At 38.7% G+C, this 24,889-nt stretch overlaps 1 protein-coding gene across 2 annotated transcripts in view; it reads right to left on the reverse strand.

The window, feature by feature from the left end:
- Window positions 1-24,889, reverse strand: part of LOC124605692 (nuclear hormone receptor HR96) — a 91,171-nt gene that overhangs the window by 4,775 nt on the left and 61,507 nt on the right. For both annotated transcript variants that reach the window (XM_047137550.1, XM_047137551.1), the window contains one exon: window positions 23,405-23,614. In XM_047137550.1, the coding sequence (XP_046993506.1) occupies window positions 23,405-23,614 (210 nt within the window). The remainder of the gene's footprint in view (window positions 1-23,404; window positions 23,615-24,889) is intronic.

The raw sequence follows: 24,889 nt of genomic DNA on the forward strand, positions 1-24,889 counted from the left end.
CGTTGTTAAATTTCCACTTTATTCTGGCAAAGCTATCAATAACAACAACAAAATTGGGAAACCCATTAAAGGTGGAAACAGCTAACATGACAGGGCATTTAAGGGTGACTGGGCCATAATGCTGCAATCACAAGTAATAGTGATCATTTACAATGCCAGTCACATAAGGCAAGGGTTGCAGATATTCCTGACTTGAGTGTGTTGATTAATTTATCCATTATGTAATAGTGCTGAAAAATATTTATCAGGCAGTTCAGTATGAAACTAACCAACCAACCAACAGAGAAAGTACTAAATGTAGCTCAGGAATTGAACTTAGAAAATACATTAGTCAGTCATCTGCAACAAAAAATCAAAATTGCAGCAGTGAACTCAGTGAGAACACAATAAGATTTGCTACCATCAGAATCCAGTGAAACTCTGTTAAGATATCTTGCAGCCTCAAAACTATCAATATCAGTGGCCACCACCTTGCCACCAGGGACATATTATGGAAATTGTAAGCCCTCTCGACAGCAATCAACAGACACATTCCACAACTTTAACCATCAAGCAAACATCTGATATCATTCAGCAAGCAAAGCATTGAAATAAAATGCAAGTTTGTTTCCAAAGCAACATACAGATGTATCACACACAACCTCAATCTCAGTAGTGGCACAACTAGCACACAGGACATTTTATCAATCTTCAGATTTAAAATCCAAAATACAATATTTCTGATTTCAACAGCAACACCTTTCAAAACCTTTAGGCAGCTCATGCAGTGAATTTTCCAGACTTTTCACATGGGCCCTGGGATCTACTAACAAGACTGGCACCTGCATGTTTTTAAACCAACAGCAGTACCTAAATTTCACAAAGCCAAACAGATAACACATCTGCATCTATGAATACATCTACCTATATATTCTGAAAGCCAAAGCTACATCATATTCCACAACCATGTAATTGTGTGTGACAGAGGCAGTGCTTTCTGGTACGAACATTCCTCCCGTCCAGTTTCACTTGTTAATGGTGTGTGGAAAGAATAATTGTCAGTAAGCCTATGTATTGACTCCAATTTCTTGAATTTTCTTGTTGGGGTCATTACGCGATATGTGGGAGGAAGTAATATGTTGTCCATCTCTTCCCAGAAAGTGCTTCCTCGAAATTTCAATAGCAAATCACTCCATGAAGCACACCATCTCTACTGTAACATTTGTCAATGGAGTTCGCTGGGGATTTCAGTAATGCTCTTGTGCCATCTAGATGATCCCCCGATGAAACAAGTCTCTCTCTCTCTCTCTCTCTCTCTCTCTCTCTCTCTCTCTCTCTCTCTCTCTCTCCCCCCCCCCCCCCCCTCTCCCTCCCACAACAGTCCTACCTTGTAAAGATCCCATTTTGATGTTCACCACTTGCGAATCTATCGAAAAGGCACATTATAAACCACTTCCTTTGTGGATGAATTACATTTCCTTAAGAGTCTTCCAATTAATTGCAGTCTGACCTCTGTTTTTCATACTATTTGTTATATGTGGTCCTTCCACTTAAGGCTGCTCTGGATAGTTTCTCCTACATATTTGACAGTAAATACTGGTTCTAGAAGTTCCTCATCAATAATTTAAATTTGTACAGTGGTGACTTTCTTTTCCTAAGTATGCACAATATTTTATATATATTTACTTTCAGGGTCAACTGGAAGAGCCTGCACCATCAATCCTCTGCAAGTCATTCTGTAAATCAATACTGTCTTCTGGTGTTGCTATTTTGTTAAGACAACCGCATCATCTACAAACAGTCTTAAGAAGCATCCAACTATTTCTACTAGATCATTCATATACACAGTAACCAATGAAGATTCTACACTCTTCTTTGGGGTACTCCAGAAATTACCTTCACATCTGTCAATTTTGAACTGTTAAGAGCGAAGTGTTGAGCTCTATCTGCAGTAACGTCTATAATTCAGTCGCAAATCTGGTCTGATACACAATACGCTCATATTTTTTCACTAAACGGCAGTGCAAGATGGTGTCAAATGCCTTCCTGAGGTCAAGTAACACGGCATCAATCTGATCACTGTTGTCTACAGCACTAAGGACCTCATGAAGGAAAAGAGCAAGCCAAGTTTCACAAAATCTTTGTTTGCAGAATCCATGTTTGCTTTTATAGAGGAGACTTTTGTTCTTGTACATCATAATTCTTGAGCATAAAACATGTTCCTTGATTTTACAACAGACTGATGAGGCCTGTACTTGGGTTAACCTGTCCTGTGGCCCTTCTAGAAACAAGGGATGACTTGCACTTTTTCCACTTGCTGGATACTCTTTGTTGCTCCAGTGATCTACAATAAACTGCTGTAGAAGGGGACCAAGTTCTTTTGTACAATCTTTGTAAAATCTTATAGCTATTTCATCTAGTCCTGATGCCTTTCCACTACTACGGAAATGTAGTTGTTTTTCAGTTTCATGACGGTTATCTCAATACCTGCCATTTTAACACTTGTGGGATGGTTGAAAGGTGGGACTGAGTTACAATCTTCCGCAGTGAAACAATTCTGGATGACCGAATACAGTATTTCAGCCTTCTCTCTGTTCTCTTCCATTTTGGTGTCAGAATGGACTCCAAGTGAATGAAAAGATGATTTCGAATCACTTTTTGCTTTACAGTTTTTGCTCAAATCAGTTGGCAATACTTTACTTTCAAAGTTGCTTAATGCTTTTCTCATTGCTCTCTTACTGTTCACTTTCATTTCATTCAGCTTTTGCTTGTCAGCTAAGTTTTGACTTCTCCTGAATCTGACATGAAGCTCTCGCTGTTTATGGAGCAGTTTTCTAACATCCCTACCAAATCACAGTAGGTCTTTCTCACCCTTTAAGACTTTGTTCAGAATATACTTATCTACAGGACGAGGAATTCTGCCTTATGCAAGACACCTTTCCAATTTCATTTTACCCATTGAAAAGGTGTCTTGCATAAGGCGGAATTACTAGTCCTATTTTCATAGCCAGCATGGACAATAGGATCATACTTATCTAATACATACTGAATTATGCTTTTGACCTTTTTTTCATTTGTGCTCATCATCATCATCATCATCATTGAATATTTGATGCTGACAACTCAGCCTGCAATTTGTATCCTGTCACTCTTGCAAAGCAAAAAATATCTTCCTACCTTTTTTAACACCCCTTGCAAAACCTGTAGTTTTAGTTGCTATCACAGCCTTATGATCACCGATACCTTCCTCTACATTAACTGATTCAATAAATTCAGCTCTGTTTGCTGCTAGGTAGTCCAAGATATTATCTTTACGAGTTGGCTCTGTATCTGCCCAAAGTTAATTTTCAAACGAGACATTCAGAATAATGTCACACGAATCCCCATCTCTGGCACCAGTTTTGAACGCATGACTCTCCCAATCTATTACTGACAAGTTGAAATCATACTCATGATAACAGCATGAACAGGAAAATTATAACAATATTCTGTAGGTTCTCCATGAGCCGCTCTGCCACTACAGCTCCTGACCCAAGCGATCTAATTACCATTTTTGACCAGTTTGATGCTTAACTTCTCCCTGATTAATTCAAATTCAGGATCTGTGATAATATTGCTAAATATTATCAAGTTCTTTATTGCAGCAAATTTGCCATCACCAATGGCAACTAGCCTATCCTTATGACAAATATTCCAAACTGAAAATTCGCTTTTCATTTCAACAGACTTTCTTTCCCTGCTATCATCTCAGCATTATAACCTTCAAAAAGCAATATTAATTCTCGGACCTTCCCTCAGATATTCCTGCTATTTATTAATATCATACTAACCATTTCTACTGCCTATCTGCAAAGACAAGTATCACCTTAGAACACTGCGGCTGATGTAACTTTGATTTTGGCAGGTAATTCATCTCTCATCGTAAGTGGGGGGGGCGTTCTCTAACCTAAAACACCCATATGCAAGCCACATGTATCCTGCTATCCTAGTAGCTGCTTCCTGCATGTAGTGCACGGCTGACTTTTAAGGGGAACCCTAAAATTTTCCACCCGATAGCAGAGGTCAAGAAATTCCTATGTAATGCCATTGCAGAATCGCCTGAGCCTCTGGTTTAGACCATCCACTCTGGTCCAAACCAGATCACAATAAACCCGGAGTTTGATGCTACAAATAGACAGCTTAGCCTGCACCCAATGCTTGTTGCCTTCTCCAAATCAGCCATTCACTAAAATAAGCTGACAATGACATCAGAAGACAAGTGGCAGGCATCATTCATGCTGACATGTGCCATTATTTGCAGCAGTTGCACCCAGCTCTCTCAATAGCTGCAGGCAGAACAGCCTCCAGGTCATGGAGATGACCCCCAGAAATTACCGAGTGCACACTGGCATTCTCTCTTGCCCTGCATGCTATTTCCCTGGGATTCCATCACCCGCCTAACAATGTAACTCCCAACGGCTAACATACCCACCCTCTACATTTGTCCAGATTAGATAGGAGAATCAGCCACTGGCCCAACAGGAGAGGGCAACCTATTCTCCCTGTGTCCACTCATTACAAGCACACTCCCTATCCTTTTCGTACTGTCTAAAAAAATTATATACAATCTCAAAATATACAAACAAAGCAGTAAAGAGTAACTTTGAAATTACTGTCTGACCCTGCAAAAGAGTAAATTACCTGACTGGTGCTACCGAGGTTGAAATGTACACAAAATCTAATGAGGAGAATAAACACTAAACTCTGTTCTTCAGGGTTCTCACTATAGCCTGGGACCACAAGATCCGCAAACTCTTAAAACAGATAAAAATTTGTCTACTGAAAATGGACGTATCAACAGTTAATTTTTACTAGACACTCTGCTTACCTGAAAACTACTGCAGGAACTAAATATATAAACTCCAGTGCACCAATCTAAACTATATGTTTTGTGGTAACATGAGATTTAAACATAGAGACATGACGTGGTGCTTCTGGCAGCACAAAATTGCACAAAGAATCAACTCACACAAAGATATACACCAATACAGGGCTTAACACCTCACTGATTGTGAGCTTAAGCACTCAAGCCCGCTCACATTCTTGCTCGCGAGCAAAGCAGTTGCGGCATGATGGGGAGCGAGGAAAACATGCACAAATCACATGGTCATGACAACACAGCAGCAGCACCAGCTATGGAATAGACGAGGGTCAGTTTTCACAGTGAAGCCATCTAATAAGCAATGGCGAGTTGGCATTGTGTAGCACCGACAATGTCTTCGCACGTCAGTCCACTGTGTGAGGAGTCTTTATGATTTCCCACAAAAAGATGGGTTTGCAAAATTTTTAATGGATCATAAGATGCTGTATACTTTCAGGACGTTCAATTTACAAAGGTGATACATACCTTGGCATGTCACAGAGTACGGAAACAGAAAATGTGAGGGAGCTGAACATGTGTAAGAGATATTGAAACTTAAAAGAAGGCCCTCTGAACAGAGAGAAGAAGAGGAAGAAACTTCAAGTCAGCGTGATGTTCCAATGAGCTACAAAACTGCACTACTTTTAGCAAAGTCCATGCACCCTTTCACAAATGATAATTTAATAAAAGAATACTTTGCTACTGCAGCTGAAGATTTATGTCCATTTCACGCAGAACAATTTCATGTGATGCCATTATTAAACATGACACTCATGCATCCCACACAGATTATGGCAGAAGTTGTTCAGCGCCAGCTTCAAAAATATTTGTAAACGATTTTTTTCTATTATCTTTAGCACTCTATGAAAGTGTAGTTAACACAGACACATAGTTAACATGACACTCTTAGCTGTATTCAAGAAAGCATAGAACATGCAGCTTTGTTATGGAACTTATTAGTTTGATTTGTGTGTGTGTGTGTGTGTGTGTGTGTGTGTGTGTGTGTGTGTGTGTGCACGCACGCGCGCGTGCAGACACAATGCTAGTCTTGTTGTGGGGGAAAAAAAAAGACAGGATCCCCAACACAGCAGAATGGGAAAATGCAAAGGCTTCCAACACACCATTTGCACTGGTCTGCAGCTTGAAGTAGTTGATCTGTAATATGACAAGGAATATAAATACAATCTATATTTCTTCAGCATTTCCTTCACAGGTCTTCACTTGGCTCCCCACCCCATTCGTTGTGACAATGCAGAGGGCACAGCGCTCACTGCTCACAGGCCTGTGTGCACCATCTGCTCACAGAGCACTGTTTTTCTGAGGTCCTGCACTAAGATTTACGTAAAAACAAAAACCTAAGAGTGATTTGCTAAATGTTATCTAAACACTAAAATACACAGATATAGTTCACTTCTTACCAGAAGCATGTGCAAAAAAAAACAAAAATCACAAACTAAACTAAACTGCTACTGTTGCTGTTACCACCACTCCATGCACATCCACTTGTCTCAACGTCTCTACTGGACTTACTGTCAGTGCCCTGTAGTCAATGGTCACTCTGCAGTGCATGGTTGAAGATGCTTGATACCTGTATTACATATTTCATGTCCTATTTTATTGGTGCAATGAGTGAGGAAAACCTGACAGTCTATTTGCCTCTGCACGCACCCTTGTCTACTTATTTTCTTCTCATTATCCCTACCTGCTATATACAATGGTGGCAGCATAAGTGCTGCACAGTCTATTTCAAACACAGGTTTAATAATTGCTTCTAACATTAATTAATTTCAAAGAAACTGGACACATTTCCTTCCACAATTCACAAATTCACTCTTGAGCCCAGACTAGGACTTAGATCAATACAGCACAACAGGTATCATTGCAGAAGAGGGGCAAATCGAAAAATTTTAACTCTGCATTGGTGCCACACAGGAAAAATAATAAGTAATCTGTAAAATAATAAGTGGTGTTTCTAAGATCACCCAGTCATGATATAATGGTCACATTTTATATAGTCTCTGTATTTTCATGTGTTTCCATCAAAGATTAGTCCTTTGACAGAGCAATTCCAGACAGTTAAGCACATACTGACATCACTGTATTTATTATATGACACACAGTATTTTGACAAGATGGACAGTGATATGATGGGAACCTATTTAGTATATCCATAGGAAACCTTTATAAGAAGAAGATTAAACATGAAACCAGTATAGACTAATTATTTTTATCGTTATATCAATAACATCTTTGTTATCTCGCTCCATGTTTAAAAAAGTGGTTGAGACTTTGTACACCTGAGCCACATTCATGAATACTTGTCGAATTCACAACGGAGGGCTAGAGAGAACACATTCTTGTTCCTTGATGTCGTCAGCCACTTGAACATAACTGGTTGTCTCAGACACAGCATTTATAAGTAACTCCCTTCCCAATCACACAAAATATAATCTGCATGTTTTCTGCCATCAGTAACTGGTACAGAAAAGCACTGTTCTGAAGACACTAATGCACCACGAAAAAGCTGTCTCAAATATTAAAAATCTGTGACAAGAAATGAGGCTCCTTTCTGGTTTTCTGTTAGTGGTAGGCCTAAGCTTGACAATTCAAACCACTGATACAGTTTTGGCATGAATAATCCATTTACTTCACACAGCTAGAAGCCCAAGAAGATTTTATAAAGAGAACAGTGTTTGACAAAGAGCCAAACAGTTTCAGTAGACTTCCAAAAAGCCTTGAATAGCGTATAAAGGGGATCAACATGCATAATATCCTGAACTAAAACATGCACATGACCTTCAATAGCTACAAATACCACATTTTAGAAATAAAAATGAAATATCAAGCAATCTTGGTTACAGTGAAGGGAAGTGTAGTAGGCAGTTGCACTATGTTGTCACTGTACTGCAACTTTTATGACATGAAGCAATAACTCAAGTGAAATTGTTGTAGAAAGTAAGGCATGATTACACACAATAAATTTAGCAAAGAAAACAACAGGAGACTAGTCCAAGCAAAATAGAATTTTCTTCAACAAAACAACTCGCACAAAAATGAATAATTTTTCTTAAGCACTTAGTGTGGAACACAATAACGCATAGGAAGTGTAACAAGCAGCATTGGAAGGACCATACGTGTGCTCAACAGTGAGGTTATCAGTGCTGCAGCACGGGATCTCCAGAGAAGCTTACTAGAAGGTGTTCCAGAAGTATAATGAGAATTAAGTTGACAGACAAAGTAGTAAATGTTGGGTTACTGGAAGGAGGAGGCAAAGAACGAAATCTTTGGAAGATCATAACAAGCCGGTTAAATTCTACATCTACATCTACATCTACATTGATACTCCGCAAGCCACCCAACGGTGTGTGGCGGAGGGCACCTTACGTGCCACTGTCATTACCTCCCTTTCCTGTTCCAGTCGCGTATGGTTCGCGGGAAGAACGACTGTCTGAAAGCCTCCGTGCGCGCTCTAATCTCTCTAATTTTACATTCGTGATCTCCTCGGGAAGTATAAGTAGGGGGAAGCAATATATTCGATACCTCATCCAGAAACGCATCCTCTCGAAACCTGGCGAGCAAGCTACACCGCGATGCAGAGCGCCTCTCTTGCAGAGTCTGCCACTTGAGTTTATTAAACATCTCCGTAACGCTATCACGGTTACCAAATAACCCAGTGACGAAACGCGCCGCTCTTCTTTGGATCTTCTCTATCTCCTCCGTCAACCCGACCTGGTACGGATCCCACACTGATGAGCAATACTCAAGTATAGGTCGAACGAGTGTTTTGTAAGCCACCTCCTTTGTTGATGGACTACATTTTCTAAGCACTCTCCCAATGAATCTCAACCTGGTACCCGCCTTACCAACAATTAGTTTTATATGATCATTCCACTTCAAATCGTTCCGTACGCATACTCCCAGATATTTTACAGAAGTAACTGCTACCAGTGTTTGTTCCGCTATCATATAATCATACAATAAAGGATCCTTCTTTCTATGTATTCGCAATACATTACATTTGTCTATGTTAAGGGTCAGTTGCCACTCCCTGCACCAAGTGCCTATCCGCTGCAGATCTTCCTGTATTTCGCTACAATTTTCTAATGCAGCAACTTCTCTGTATACTACAGCATCATCAGCGAAAAGCCGCATGGAACTTCCGACCCTATCTACTAAGTCATTTATATATATTGTGAAAAGCAATGGTCCCATAACACTCCCCTGTGGCACGCCAGAGGTTACTTTAACGTCTGTAGACGTCTCTCCATTGATAACAACATGCTGTGTTCTGTTTGCCAAAAACTCCTCAATCCAGCCACACAGCTGGTCTGATATTCCGTAGGCTCTTACTTTGCTTATCAGGCGACAGTGCGGAACTGTATCGAACGCCTTCCGGAAGTCAAGAAAAATAGCATCTACCTGGGAGCCTGTATCTAATATTTTCTGGGTCTCATGAACAAATAAGGCGAGTTGGGTCTCACACGATCGCTGTTTCCGGAATCCATGTTGATTCCTACATAGTAGATTCTGGGTTTCCAGAAATGACATGATACGCGAGCAAAAAACATGTTCTAAAATTCTACAACACGACATCTGATAAGTCACCCATGAATATTTATTTTGGCACTGGGAAGAGGAGCAGAATGGTACAGTTGTAGCAGCAGACAAAAATTAGAGTATGCTAAACAGTTAATTGATGACTCTGGTCATACGATGAATGCCAAGTAAAAATATTACCAGAAGACAACATGACATTATGCTGAAGCAAGCTGAGATCCCTTTTACTTCCCCTCTTCTTTAGCCATCTGCATCCTTAAATTTGTTTTCTTTTTTTTCATTTTTAGCTAATTACCATTAACATATGTGAGTATAATCTGCATTTTCATAAAAGAGAAAGGTTGGCCCTCAGTTTTAAAGAATATAATACCAGATCTAATTTTGTGCTTAGTTTTATGTATGTAATTGATTTACTAATTTATTTTGACTATTCCTAGTTAGTATCTTTCATTCTAGGATGAAATCAGTAATTGTTTTGTAACTTAAATTCTACTGTTGAATTATAAACAAATATAAATTCTGTACTAATTATAAACATTTGGAGGAAAAACTAATACCATTCTTTAAGTATTTATTTGGCTCTATTCAAAAACATGTTAGTGAAGCCAGCTCTTAAATAATTCCAAGTAATTACTAGTTTTGTCCAAAGTATTGTTTGCGTATCTATATCTGTTTATTTCACCATTTAAACAAATAATTCAGCCTAATTCTTGAAGCAGAAGAAACTGTTAAAAAGACGGAATTTTTCGATGTATTCAATTAATTTAATGAGTTAAGTTTTAATTGTGATTTCTGTAAATTATACATCAAACAATGTGTAGTTTCAGTGCCTATTATTGTGATGATATATAAGGGCTCAATTTTTGGTGCTGAGACAGTCAGTCCACAGCTGAGTTTCAGACGAGGACCCCGTCTTGGTTAGAACAACAACAATGCATCAACTTAACTGTCAAATAAGTGTAAGACAAATAGGCTGTGTGTTAAAACAATGATAGTGTCTGTTCAATATGTATCGTATTATTCTGCAAGAACTGTGAACTGTGTGGTTAGGCTTTTTCTGCTCATGGATATTCCAACAGTAAACTATTGTAGCAGTATGTTGACGTTTGCTTGCAAAGGATGGGGAGGGGGGGTTGTGAACATTGAAAGTAAAGAACTGTGAGACACAAATGTGTACCTGTCGGCTACATCATTTAAAGTAGTCAGTGCTGAACTTCCAAACCCAACCCCCCCCCCCCCCCCCCCCATTTTTCAGCCAGTATAGCAATGCAATATGTCGACACCAAGGACAATCAATGAGGAAATAAAGCAGGCGAATGTCAAAACATGGAGGAGACCATCGAGCTGTAAAAAAAGTAAACCAACAGACTATACGCTATGTTTTGGCTTTCCAAATAACATTGTCCTTCAAAACCAGAGTGGAAAAGAGTTTATCACAAAAAAGTTAGGGAATGTAGTAAGGGAAGCTCTGGCAGAATGTAAATACTTTAACAGTCCTGGAACCCATTCATACATGGCTAGCAAAGTGTTTATTCTTTTCTGTATGCCTGCTGGCAATTCTGTGCTTCAACTATTCAGTGAGTAAATGGTAAAACAGAATAATTTGTCCAAAATAATGTACCAAAATGTACAAAGCATCCATAGAATAAAACAGGGGTCTCCTAATTATTAGACCACGAGGGTCACATATCAAGTTCTGAAACTCAGTGTGACGGGGTAAAACATTTTCTCAGAAGTTCAAGAAGATAATTATAATGAAATTTACCGTAATTAATGCAAACTCACTATTCAGTGAAAATCTCAAGTACACTTTATTACTCTTTAGTAAACTTAATGAGATATATGCAGTTTATCTTTTCAATCCAAAATTTTCTCAGACTGTAGCTCTAACTCACTCTGTTGTGTAAATAAAATAGTCTGTAAATATTCAACGGTATTTAGATTCTGTAAAGTTCAGCAATGAAAATGTTTGTTCACATTTTTAGGTCATGGAAAACCCAGGTAACAAACTTTGTGCAAAGTCTTTGATCTAGGTGTAGTTGTCTTCTAAATTTGTACTTCATTGTGTCATAAGCTTGCACAGCAATGAGTTCCATTTGCTGTACTGCCTGAACATCTACCAGTCCACAAGAAAAGAGGTCCTGGAAAATTTGTAGTTTCTTGGAATTAGTATCTAAATCTGAGAACCATGACAACAACTCTTTCTTCAGATAACCAAGATGTTCCATTGCAAATAAAAGTGGAAAACTTGAACCACACCCACCATTCAGTGACAGACAAATGGTGATGTGTAAGAAAATTTTCTATCTGACATTGTGTCTAAAATGTATCTGTTTCTGTTTGAAAGCTTTAACATATGTGTAAAGATAACAAGTAATACTGTCCTCCCCTTGGAGTTTTTTATTCATTTCATTCAAATGGAAAGCAACATTAGCCAAGAATGCTAATTTCCATAGCCATTCTTTGTCTGACAGGACTTCCATAGGGTTGTTCTTCTCACTTATAAGTATTTCAAACTCTGTTCTCAAAGAAGAGAAGCTTGACAAAATTTTACCACAGTTAACCACCTTACAGCTGTGTGGTATGAGAGATCAATTGACAAAGATTCTACATCTTCTAGCAAAGACTTGAATTGGATTCCATGACATCGAATGAAATTGACAGTATACATTATGGACTTCATCACCCAGGACATATCCACTGACTTTGCACAGTGTTTCCTGATGAACTACACAGTACATTCTGAAGTGTTTGGTAACATCATTGGCTTCATATTCTGAGCTTAGTCTTCCAGTGAAACCTGAATATTTGCCACACATGTGGCAAATACAAACACAAAAAGAAAACAACACAATGTCATGCCTAATACAATGAAGGAAAACTGTTAGCATTCAAAACAGTTTCCAGTCATCTCAGAATGGATAAATACAGGTCCTGTACAGTTGTCAAGGTTATCTTATCCCATTCATCTTACAAAATACTGCCAGTTTCAGGTAAGAGTGATGGAGGTGAATAGCGACCACGCATCTTCTCTCCATAACAGACCACAAAGGCTCAATAATATTGAGATCTTGTGACTGTGGTAAACCACGGAGATGTTCACAAAACCAGTCCTGTACAATGTGAGCTGTCTGAAAAGGGGTCGTGTCATCTTGGAACACAACATCCCCACTGTTGAACAAACACTGTAGCATGCGATGGATCTGAGCAGCCAAAATGCTCACACGATCGTCGGCTGTAATATGACCTTGCAGAGCAATAATGGGGGTCATGAAACACCACAATATGACTGCTCAAATCATCAGCAAACCAAACCCCCACACCCTCACCATGTTTCATTCTTGGTACATAAAATCACCCAGAAATTGGGAACCATGTGAAAGAAGTCACATGCAATCAAATGACTTTGTTCCATTGCACCGCAGTCTAGGGCTTATGGCTTCATTCTCCTGTTACGGGCATTTGCATCATTGATGAGTGATTTTGGAATTCCAGCTTGTCCTACAAGTCTCTGCTTCGGGAGCTCCCTTCATATATATTTTTTTTTTTTTTTTTTTTTTGTGCTGACAGAATGTGCGAGTGCGACATTCAGTTTTCCAGTGACTTGCAGCTGTTGTCTTCTTATTTTTTCGTCACAGTCATCTTCAGTGATCATCTACCATCCTCACTTAACACACACTTCCATCCACATTGTGACTTAGCCTCTTTAATCACCAAACTGTTTGGCTACTTTGATTACATAAGCATCCATCATATGAGCATCAACAATTTTCCCATGTTTGAAATCACGTATCTCTGACATGAGGTGCTCACAACTATGCAAAACAGTTATGATCACAACTGACATAACATACTGAGGACATTGCAAATGTGCCATTCGTGGTCAAAGAACAGCACAACCTGCACGCTTGGCTAGCAGAAACGATTCTACAGCTGTAATTGAAAGGCAGCTTTTAATCAAACTGTGTAACTTGTGTTTCTTTGTAGTGGTGTTAAGTACTGTATTCCTTCAAAACATCAATAACTTTGTTGTACATAACACATACTGGTTTGTTGTCTTCCTCTATAATGAAATATTAAATGGCCCATGTTGTGTTTAAGATAAGGCCACCACCTATTCATTGTTCTATTTTGAGTTTACACATACTTAAAAGAAAGACAACTAGAAATAAGAAGAGATACAAACGAGCTGGAGGAATTGCATGTTATTTTTTAAAAAAATTTCTGAAGTGTTAATTGGATTAAATTCCTTTGTGAGCCAAATGTGGCCTGCAGGTCATGTTTTGGAGACCCCTGGAATGAACTATGGATACTATTAACAAGGCAAAATTTTTGTCTCATCTAAATATTCACACTTGAAATGATTGCCCTCTGATAAATTTCAACGTTTCAATTCAATGAACAACAATCACTCATCTGTTAATCAAAATCCCATACTTAAAACAGGAAAAAGGTTATTGACAACCAAAAAAATTGCTTCTAAAGATGTAACTGGGAAATGTATAATGTTAACACTGTTGAAAGTTTTGAAGATCCTATATTATTGTATGCAAAAGAAAAGAATCAATTAAACAGCAAATAGTAGTCAAAGAAAAAACAGTATGTACACACGGTACGGAGGACAAAAAATTATATGATTAAAGTAAATGCGTACTGAACAGGGCCAAAAATATACAAAAACAAAAACCTTCACATTTTTCAGTAGCAAAAATGCACTGTTAAAAATGTTGTTTTCAGAACATTTGTCAACTTTGTTAATTTTGACTGAAACATTATAACGTTACTTTTTTCTAGGCATACAGTACAATACTCTGAAATGGTTTCGCACACAGTTTCATTATGAATATTCTACAATGAACCTTGGTTTTAAGAACTTCAGACAAAATCTTGAATTCATCCGATAAACCTGATTGATGATAAACAGAAATAAATGTCATACAGTTGTAGACTCACAGTGTGAGTGACGTAAGACGTAATGCCAGTTTTACTTCGCAAGTGGTTCCAGATATCGAAACAAGGTTTTTGGCACATGATTGTATACTAAGAGGAACAGACTTTTCTTACGCAATAAATAGTTAATTATTGTATCAATCAAATTAGTGAAGCTAGCATGATTTTTAAAGAGAACAATATACTTTTTAACAGCATCTGAAAGTGCTCAAATAGACAGGTTTACCAATATAATCTTGTTGATTTTGAGGCTGAACTCTTCACAAAAGAATCTGAAAAATATTCTAAAACTGAAAGGCAGGTCAGCCAGAATCACCTATTGTGTTTTAAACATGCTCATGCCATGCTGTGTAGTTGCATCAATCCTTTCGATTGTTTACATGCCTGAACTGCAGAACTAGCAGAAATGGTGTTGTCTAATCAGCAGGTCATTTCTGCTTCAACATTACTTGCATGCCAAAATATACACCAATGACAAGAAGTTAGACATGCTATTTTTATATGATGAATGTCAAAGAAATGCTGTACAAATGGTACAGTGGTAAAGAGACATCTATCCTGAACACTGCTGTCCGTCGCACCAGGCACTTGCATGAATTATTAGGTCACTAGTGCAAACAAGCAGCTTCAATGTCTGACAGAGCAAATGAAGATGCTTTTCTGGCTACATTGCTTACCAATCTGCATGACAGTGAGAGATGTAGTGCCAAGGAATGTGTGATCAGCCAGAGAAGTGTCATTCGCATATTGTGTCGACATAAATTCCATCCTTATAATCTGTCACTACATCAGGCACTCAGAGGATGTGAATTTTGAATGTCCATCTGCTCTGCATCAACTGGGAGATGACACTACATTTTTCCAACATGTGCTCTTTACTGGCACAGCTATGTTTACAAATCATGATAACATAAATTTTCAACAATAGCTTTGTTGAACATCAATGACTATAGAGCAAAAAAATATGGTGCAGCATTATACAAAATTCCATTGTGGGACCTTACTTTAAACCAGAGATTTTAAATGCAAATAAGACTGCACAGTTGCTCATGAGCATTATACTAGTGCTCCTACAAAAGGTACCACTGGAAAAGCAACAGTGTATGTGGTTCCAACACAATGGCTGTCCAGTGCAGTCTTCCTGTGCTACAATGCAAATACTGAATGAAGAGTTTCCTGAATGTTGCTTAGAACAGAAAACAGCAGTACAATAGCCGAGCAGGTGCCCTGATTTGACTCCTCTCTATTTGTTTTTACAGTGAGCGTTGAAAGCTGCAGTCTATCATGAAGCTCCATCTACATTACACAGCATACAGCATGCGCTGTCGAACTGCCACAACATGCAATGGTTTAAGATAAAAAGAGAGATCCACCTGTGAAATCACACATGCCATATACCAGCTGTTAGGTAATCACTGTTCAACCTTTTATATCACGATGAATACCACCAAGTTATCAGTTAGGATGAATGGATATCCTTTGAGTCAATGTTAAACTGCTTCAGCACAGGTTTAAGTGACTTGTAAAACTATATTTCATAAACAAAAATATTTATTTTGCGGGTAAAACGTCAGTCATTCTGAATAAAATGTATAGTTAAAAAAGTGTATTCCATCTAATTACAATGCAGAGTAGTATCTACAGATATCTGTCTGAAAGCAGGTGTTTTACATTTGAGAAGCACTCAGGCATCTCCACGTAAAGACAGGTGTATTATTATTATTATTATTATTATTATTATTATTATCATCAAATCTAAGGAATTAAAACAGTACTTTCTTTCTATCTGTCTTTCAGTGAATAGCGCCATTTATCATTATGAAGTATGAATAACCGACACGTGTTCCAGCTTTGACAAGTTAGCAGCAAAAGCTGAGGGTTTAAATGGGAAACTACCTGACTAATTGCTTCCACAAAAACCTGAAAACAAACAAACATTTGAAATTGTTTTCCTAAGCCCCATCTGATGCTCCAGAAGCTAGCATATGCTATAGATCATGTAGTTGGATAGGTAATCTAGGTAATCTACTCACCAAGTGGCAGCAAGGGAACACACATGTAAGAGGTATTAAAGTTTGCAAACTTTCAAAGCCAGTGGCTCTTTCTGCTGACAGAAGGGTTCAAGCATAAGGAAGAAGAGTGAAGGAAAAGAACTGGTGAGGTTTAGGACAAGGATCAGAATTTGGGAAAGTTGCACAGAAACCCAGTTTGGGAAGACTTACCAGACAGGACGAGAAAGAAAGGCTGATTGTTGGGGACTGCACTGGACGAAATTTAAAAACCTTAGAGCTTAAAGGTGGGAGATAGGATAAGATGCAAGATAGAGATTACTGTGTGAACATCATGTGTAAGTTAATAAGAGCCAAAAGCTAAGAGCATTTTATGTACAGAGGTGGGAGATGATGGCGAAAAATAGACAGTCAGAAAATAAAAGATGTAGAAAACTAAAAGGAAGTGAACAAAGGAATCGTTACTGTGAAGAAATGCTAGATGGTAGAAATTAATGTAAATTAAGGCCAGATGGATGGCAAGAACCGAGGAGTTGTAGCACCAGTCCCTACCTGCAGAGTTCTGAGAAACTGGTGTCTGGGGAAAGTATCCAGATGCCAAGTGTGATGAAACAGGTGCCGAGGTCACAACTGTCGCGTGAGAGCACACACTGCAATGGGATATTGTGTGTTGCTTACACCCAATCATCCTTACTGATAACTTGGTGGTAGTCATGCCAATATAAAAGGCTGAACAGTGTTTACCTAACATCTGGTACACAACGTATGTCATTTTACAAGTGAATCTCCCTTTGGTACTATTATGTTTTGGTACTTACAGGGTTGGTATAGGTGGTGGTAGGAGGATGTATAGTGTAAGTCTTACAGCGGGGTTATCATGGGGGTGGAGCCATAGGATAGGGAGATGGGTGAAGAAGGGGCATATGGTCTGACGATGATACTGCAGAGATTGGAAGTGCAATGAGAAGGGAGCTGCAGAGGAGCAGGAAGGGAAACGTCACTGTTGAGTTAGGTTTAGGAAAAGGTGGGATAGATTTCGAGGTGAAGCAGTAGTTTAGGAGAAGGTGGGATAGCTAGGTCGTTTATGACAGTGGTGTTTCCCTTCCTGTCCCTCTACAGTTTCCTAAACAGTTTCACCATCAGCCACCACTCCTCTCCTACAACAGAGCTTGGCCAAGCTCCGTAACATCCACCAGCCTTCACCATTGCCTCCCAGACCAATAATAACTCATGATCACAAGAACCAGCCACAACTGTACAGTGTTCTCAACCTCTCATCTAAAGCACTCACCCCTCCTGAATTATCTGTATTATCTGAGGGTCTCACTTTCAGCCCTAAACTTTAATTTAATCATGCTGCTTTGCTGAAGGATCTACTTTCCTTCAAACACAATGTCAACAGTAAATATCACTTTACAACTCACTCTCAAAATCATTCCAATGGCAAACCTGATGTTGAACCCTGCCTTTAAACAGTCCCAACCATGATCCGAACTTGATTCATCACCACTACCTCAAAATCGTCCCTTACAAGCCTTCCAACAATTCCTCACATCCATAATTGCTTCACAACCCTTCCTCAGGTTCTTACAAAATGACCCTAACCTGTCCTCTGCAGAACTCCAGGCTCTTTAGTCACTAAAAGCTGATGACTCCATCATTATGCTCCCAGCACCCAAAGTATCTAACACTATAGTGATACTTGACTAATGGGAGTATGTATGTGAAAGTCTACACCAGCTGTCAGACAACTATATGTACAGTATCTGCTATCAAGATCCCATCCCTATGATTCAAACCGACCTGCAGCCACTCATTAAAATCTCAGTCCTTTTGAGGGACCTAACACCTCAGTCCACAGAACTTCTTATCCCACACAAACCATACTCTTCCACCTTTCACCTTCTTCCTAAGATCCAAAAACCCAATCGTCCTAACTATCCCACAGTTGCTGGCTTCAAAGCACTACCAAATGTATATCTGCCTTAGTTGATTAGCACCTGCAACCCTCCTATAATTAAAGACATCAACCATTTCCTAGATCGTCTGAAATCTCTGTCCGTCCCACTCTCGTCACACACTTGCTTGTCACCATTGATGCCACACCACTTACATCTCCGTGTACATGTTCTGTCTCCTGCTGAAAATTTTCTCAATCGGCACGCACCTGATTTGAGTCCTATGACACCCTTCCTGCTCATCTTAATCAACTTTGATGGCTCCTTCCTATGTTAACATTTCCATGGGCTGCAGTGGGGGCTCTACTGGGATCCATAAGCCTTTGGCCTCTGGTTTGGTTTAGATACACTGATGACACCTTTGCTGAAGGGACTCAAGGTGAGGCTGATCTATTAAAATTCTTGGAATCTCTAAATACATTCTCCTAATTAAATTTCACATGGTCGTATTCCAAATCCCATGCCACTTTCCTTGACATTGATCTCATCCTTAATGGAGGTCAAATACACACTTCTGTTCACATTGAACCTACAAAAATATGACAAAACTTACATTTTGACAGTTGCCATCCTTTCCATGTCAAACGTGCCCTCCCATACAGTCTTGGCATTCGAGGCAAATTATCTGTTCAGATGCAGACTCTTTACAGCAATGCAACACCATTCTCACCTCAGCCTTCACTGGACGTAATTGCCCCAGAAGCCTAGTTCAAAAGCAGATTTCCCAGCCCATCACATCCAATCTTGGTACTGCTGAGCCCTTCAAAAACCATCTTAGGCATACATTTCCTGTCACTCAGTATTATCCTGGCCTTGCAAGTATTAAACAGCTGCTTTGATAAGGCTATGACTTCCTAAAATCATATCTTGAAATGAGGTCCATTCTGTCCCGACATTTTGCCCACTACACCTAGAATACTTTTTTGCCCCCTTCCAATCTTCGCAACATCCTTGTCAAACACTATGCCCCTTCTTCACCCAACTCCATACCTTACCTCTATGATCATCCTACTGTAAGACTTGCCCTATGCCCCCTCTCATCACCAGCTATACCAGCCCTGTAACTGGCAAAACACATGCTATCAAAAGGCGAGCCACCTTGAAATGAAACGTGTCGTATACAGCTGTTGGGTAAACACTGTTCGGCCTTTTACATTCGCAAGACTACCACCAAGTTATCAGTTAGGATGAATGGGTACAGGCAGAGAGTGTATACTGGCAACACACAACATCCTCTTGCAGAGTATGTTCTGCAACATGACCTCATGGCCCATTTCACCACACATGCCATCTGGTTTCTTCCCCCTGGCACTAGTTTCACAGAACTCCGTGGGTGGGAACTAGCAATACAACATATACTTGGTTCTTGCCACCCACCTGGCCTTAATTTATGTTGATTTCTTCAGTCTCAGTATTTTCTCCACACTAACTATTCCTTTCTTCACTCCCATTTAGTTTTCTACAACTTTCATTTTCTTACCTGTCTATTTTTTGCCACTCTCTCCAACCTCTTTTCACATACAATGCACTTAGCTTTTTGCTTTTATTAACTTGTGAACAATATTTTGGCAGTAATCCCTGTCTTGCTTATTAGTGTATCTTCCACCTTTAAGCTTTCAGATTTTCAAATCTCATCCAGAGCAGTTCCCAACAATCAGTCTTTCCTTCTCACTCCATCCGGTTAAGTCTCCCCTGATGCGGGGTTCTGGACGAGTTTTCCAAACTCTAATCCTTTTCCTAAATCTCACCAACCCTTTTCTTTCACCCCTCTTCCTTCCCCATGGACCCTTCTGTCAGACAAAGGAGCCACTGGCTTGAAAAGCTTGCAAACTTTAATACCTTTTATATGTGTGCTTAACGAGTACATTTTCAATCTATCAAATTACATTACATTGTCAAAAACTGATTATTTTCATTGATATATGCCATAGAGCCCTCCACACACATCATCATAGCTGACCCTGTACCCATGTCATACAGGAACTGAGGTTTTATCTATGTAGTGTAGGCCTGGCTTGCTGCCTATAACAATATAGCTTTGCAAAAGAGCTCTGCTTGGAGTGTTTACACTGCAGTGGCTGACTCTGGCCACATCACTTTCCAATTATAGTACATTTCTTGGAGTCTTTCCAAGAGCTATTGAATTGTTCCAATACCTCAGTTGATACAAGAGTTCCAGTCAAAACATTACATGCTCCACAGCAAACTATCAACTGCAGAAAACCTGGAACTATTCTATTCACAAAATGAAAGGGGTGTTATGTCTTACACGACTCACCTGGTATTGTTGCTTTACAGGAAATTATCTTTATTGTGATCTAATAACAAAGCATTGTCTTATTCAAAGCATAATTTTTGCGGCCATTGCAAGTCTCATTGTGGAGCAGAGCTCTTTGGGCAGTATTATCTACAGAGATGAAATGAAATGGAATAATAGTGCCCCCCCCCCCCCCTAACCCAAAATACTCCTTTACACACACACACACACACACACACACACACACACACACACACAGAGTCTCTCCCCAAAACTTGTGAATTAATTAACTCAATGATTTGTTTGTAATCATACAGAAAGAAAGAACAATATTGTTACGTGATAAAGATTATAGGGCTGATGAATGATAGACAAATATTTGAAGTGAGATGTGAATAGAGAAAATTGTCTGTACAGCTGCAAACCATACCACCGCTGTGGATTCCACTCATTCATTCAATCATTCATTCAGGAGAATCAAACCACCCATTAACTAGTAAACAAATAACTTCTAACAATCCTTTCCCTGTGTGTCAACTCTTGTATTCTAATACAACAACTCAGAGTTAATCATGAAACATTAATTTTTCATTTGAATAATAAATAAATAAAGGTAATTTTATGCCTTCTATTCACTGATTAATGTTTTCATCTCAGATAACCCAATATAGACCTACTGATATTCCTTACAATGCTTTCTCTTCAGTGTTCATGACTAATTCTGGAATGTGCTTTTCAAAGAAACTGACCAGAGTCCACTCGTGGGTTTGCTACTAACTGGATTATATCGGGCATTAAGATTTCCTGTATGAATATAAAAAGGTTTAGTTCTCAAATGAGAAGACTTTTAAGATAATATATCAACATCTAACTGCAAAGGCAAAACTGCCTGAAAATGATAGCATAATAGATTAAAATTGGTATGGGAAATCACAAAAAGTGAATCTGGTAAAGACTTGATGAGAAGGAAATCACATTTACAAATATTGATAACATCAATATTAGCAAAAAAGGCCTACCAAAGTCATAAATGATTATTTTATAAATGCTTCCAAAATACTTATCTCAAATTTTACGAAGTATGATAAACTTAAGCATGAGGTTAGTTTCACCATGAGGTAGTTTTAGTTTCAACATGAGGTAGTAAATGCGATTAAAAGCCACAAATGCAAAATGTTAGAAGGTGTAGATGACATACCAATGATAGCCCTTGGCTCACATTGCAAATTTTTCATTCACTGAGGGTGTTTTCCATCAAAGATCTAAAATTTTGGAAGTGGTGCCTTTATTCAAAAGTGGTAATAGGCATAAATTTGAAAATTATTTATCACCTGTTTGACATCCACTTTGGAAGTTAGTGTGATGACTGTGTGACTGTGGATGGCCTGAGGATGCTTAATGTGTACCAAAACTGGCAGCCATTACATAAAATAAATATAATGTGACTAAAGAGTAAAACAAATACTTTTTATCTCACATTCCTAAATTGTTGTGTTGAGTGGCCAAAGAAAAAATTAAGAAATACAAGGGAATGAAAACTTACACCAAATAAAAATAAAAGAACATACTATACATGAAGCCTCGTACAATGCTTTACCACAAATATATTACTTCTCCAATTCATGAAAGATGAACTATTAATTTATACAGGCCGACTTTATAATTTGCCTCATTATAGAAATATTGCCATAAATTTCTGGAAAATTGTGTTAATTTTAAACTACTACTCTATCTACAAGCTGCAATTTTGTACAAGTGAATTACAGTGCTCATTTTCAATGTGTCTGTACCTTAAACATGTGGTTATTGAGTGTTGTGTTACGAGCTGAATAAGACACAATTAACTATTCACTCCTTCTATGCCCATCACAGTTTTTTTGTCTTCAAGTCTACCATCTATTGTCGATTATATTAATTTTGTAATTTCCTGCAGGGATCTTGAAGGTGAAAAATGCTGCAGTACATGCAGGATGCTAACAGTTTCATGTTTTCTTTGCTGTGTGTATCCTTACAGAGGTGCTAACAACAAAAGTATATGCACTTCAACGAACAGCAATAATCAGCTTTACTCCATCACTCAACTCTTTAAAAAAAAAAAACCTTAATTATTGCCAGTTTTCTATTTTTTTTTATTATAACAGTTGCTAGCACTGTCAATTTTACATACAATTTGCATCAAATTTACTAAGACTTAATTTAATCATTTCCCTCATTATGTAATTATTTTCAATGAGGTACTTCGAAAGTGCCGTAAGACCAAACTGGTATGATAATACAGAAAAACACATGGTTGCAGACAGTGGAGACATTAAAAAAAGAAAGTTTGGACAACAGCACACATGTCACAATATCCACTTTACATTTTCACTAGTCTGTTAATAAAAACCATTGAGGATGCCTCAAAAATAAAAGAAACAAAACATGTACAGCAGAAAAAAGAGCTTTATATACTTTGAAGATAGTAAAAAAATAGTTTATGAAACTCTATTAGAACCCTTACACCAAAAATTTCAACTTTCAGGAGAATCTGATGGGACATAAGGTACATTAGGGTTTAATGTCATATAAATGATGAAGTGATTTATGGTGTACAGAAATATGGATGGAAGTTTGCAATGTCTCTTCCAAAACAATTATCCCAGCATTCACCTTAACTTTTAATTTCCAGAAACCTTGGAAAACTGGGATCTGGTTGAGTTGATATGGATTTGAATCCCTGGTCTCCAAAATGCAATACCAGTGTCTTAACCCCTGCATCACCTCATCTGGTCTAAGAAAACAAGTCTTACTATACCTGTTCCAGTCGGATAACATCATCATGAACAACCCTTGGCCGGTCAGGTGTGAACAGTGTAATTGCACTCAAAATAAGCATTATATTTTCATCTGTGCGCCATTCTGGGTCAAATGTTCGAAGAAATCTCTGATGCTCCTCATATATGTTTCCATTTGCTTCTTTCAGCACATCAACTTTAACATTAAAAGCCTCTTTTGAGTGTGGTATCTGCAAACCAAATTAAAATATATCTGTTAAATTAAATTAACTATTTAAATCACATAACTTGTGAAATCCTTTTTACAAATACCTGTCTCACAATATTTCTATTTTCATAACTGCATACAGAGAACATACACAATGGTTCATGAGACATTGAAGATACCGAGTGATCAAAAAGTCAGTATAAATTTGAAAACTTAATAAACCACGGAATAATGTAGACAGAGAGGTAAAAATTGACACACATGCTTGGAATGGCATGGGGTTTTACTAGAACGAACAAAAAAAAAATATTGCTAGACGCATGAAAGATCTCTTGCGCACGTCGTTTGGTGATGATCGTGTACTCAAGCCGCCACTTTCGTCATGCTTGGCCTCCCAGGTCCCCAAGACCTCAGTCCATGCAATTATTGGCTTTGGAGTTACCTGAAGTCACAATGTACATCTAAATCTACATTTATACTCCGCAAGCCACCCAACGGTGTGTGGCGGAGGGCACTTTATGTGCCACTGTCATTACCTCCCTTTCCTGTTCCAGTCGCGTATGGTTCGCGGGAAGAACGACTGTCTGAAAGCCTCCGTGCGCGCTCTAATCTCTCTAATTTTACATTCGTGATCTCCTCGGGAGGTATAAGTAGGGGGAATAAATATACTCGATACCTCATCCAGAAACGCACCCTCTCGAAACCTGGCGAGCAAGCTACACAGCGATGCAGAGCGCCTCTCTTGCAGAGTCTGCCACTTGAGTTTGTTTAACATCTCCGTAACACTATCATGGTTACCAAATAACCCTGTGACGAAATGCGCCCCTCTTCTTTGGATCTTCTCTATCTCCTCCGTCAACCCGATCTGGTACGGATCCCACACTGATGAGCAACACTCAAGTATAGGTCGAACGAGTGTTTTGTAAGCCACCTCCTTTGTTGATGGAATACATTTTCTAAGGACTCTCCCAATGAATCTCAACCTGGTACCCGCCTTACCAACAATTAATTTTACATGATCATTCCACTTCAAATCGTTCCGCACGCATACTCCCAGATATTTTACAGAAGTAACTGCTACCAGTGTTTGTTCCGCTATCATATAATCATACAATAAAGGATCCTTCTTTCTATGTATTCGCAATAAATTACATTTGTCTATGTTAAGGGTCAGTTGCCACTCCCTGCACCAAGTGCCTATCCGCTGCAGATCTTCCTGCATTTCGCTACAATTTTCTAATGCTGCAACTTCTTTGTATACTACAGCATCATCCGCGAAAAGCCGCATGGAACTTCC

This window comes from Schistocerca americana, chromosome 3 (genome assembly GCF_021461395.2).
Source record: "Schistocerca americana isolate TAMUIC-IGC-003095 chromosome 3, iqSchAmer2.1, whole genome shotgun sequence".
Taxonomy (NCBI): domain Eukaryota; kingdom Metazoa; phylum Arthropoda; class Insecta; order Orthoptera; family Acrididae; genus Schistocerca; species Schistocerca americana.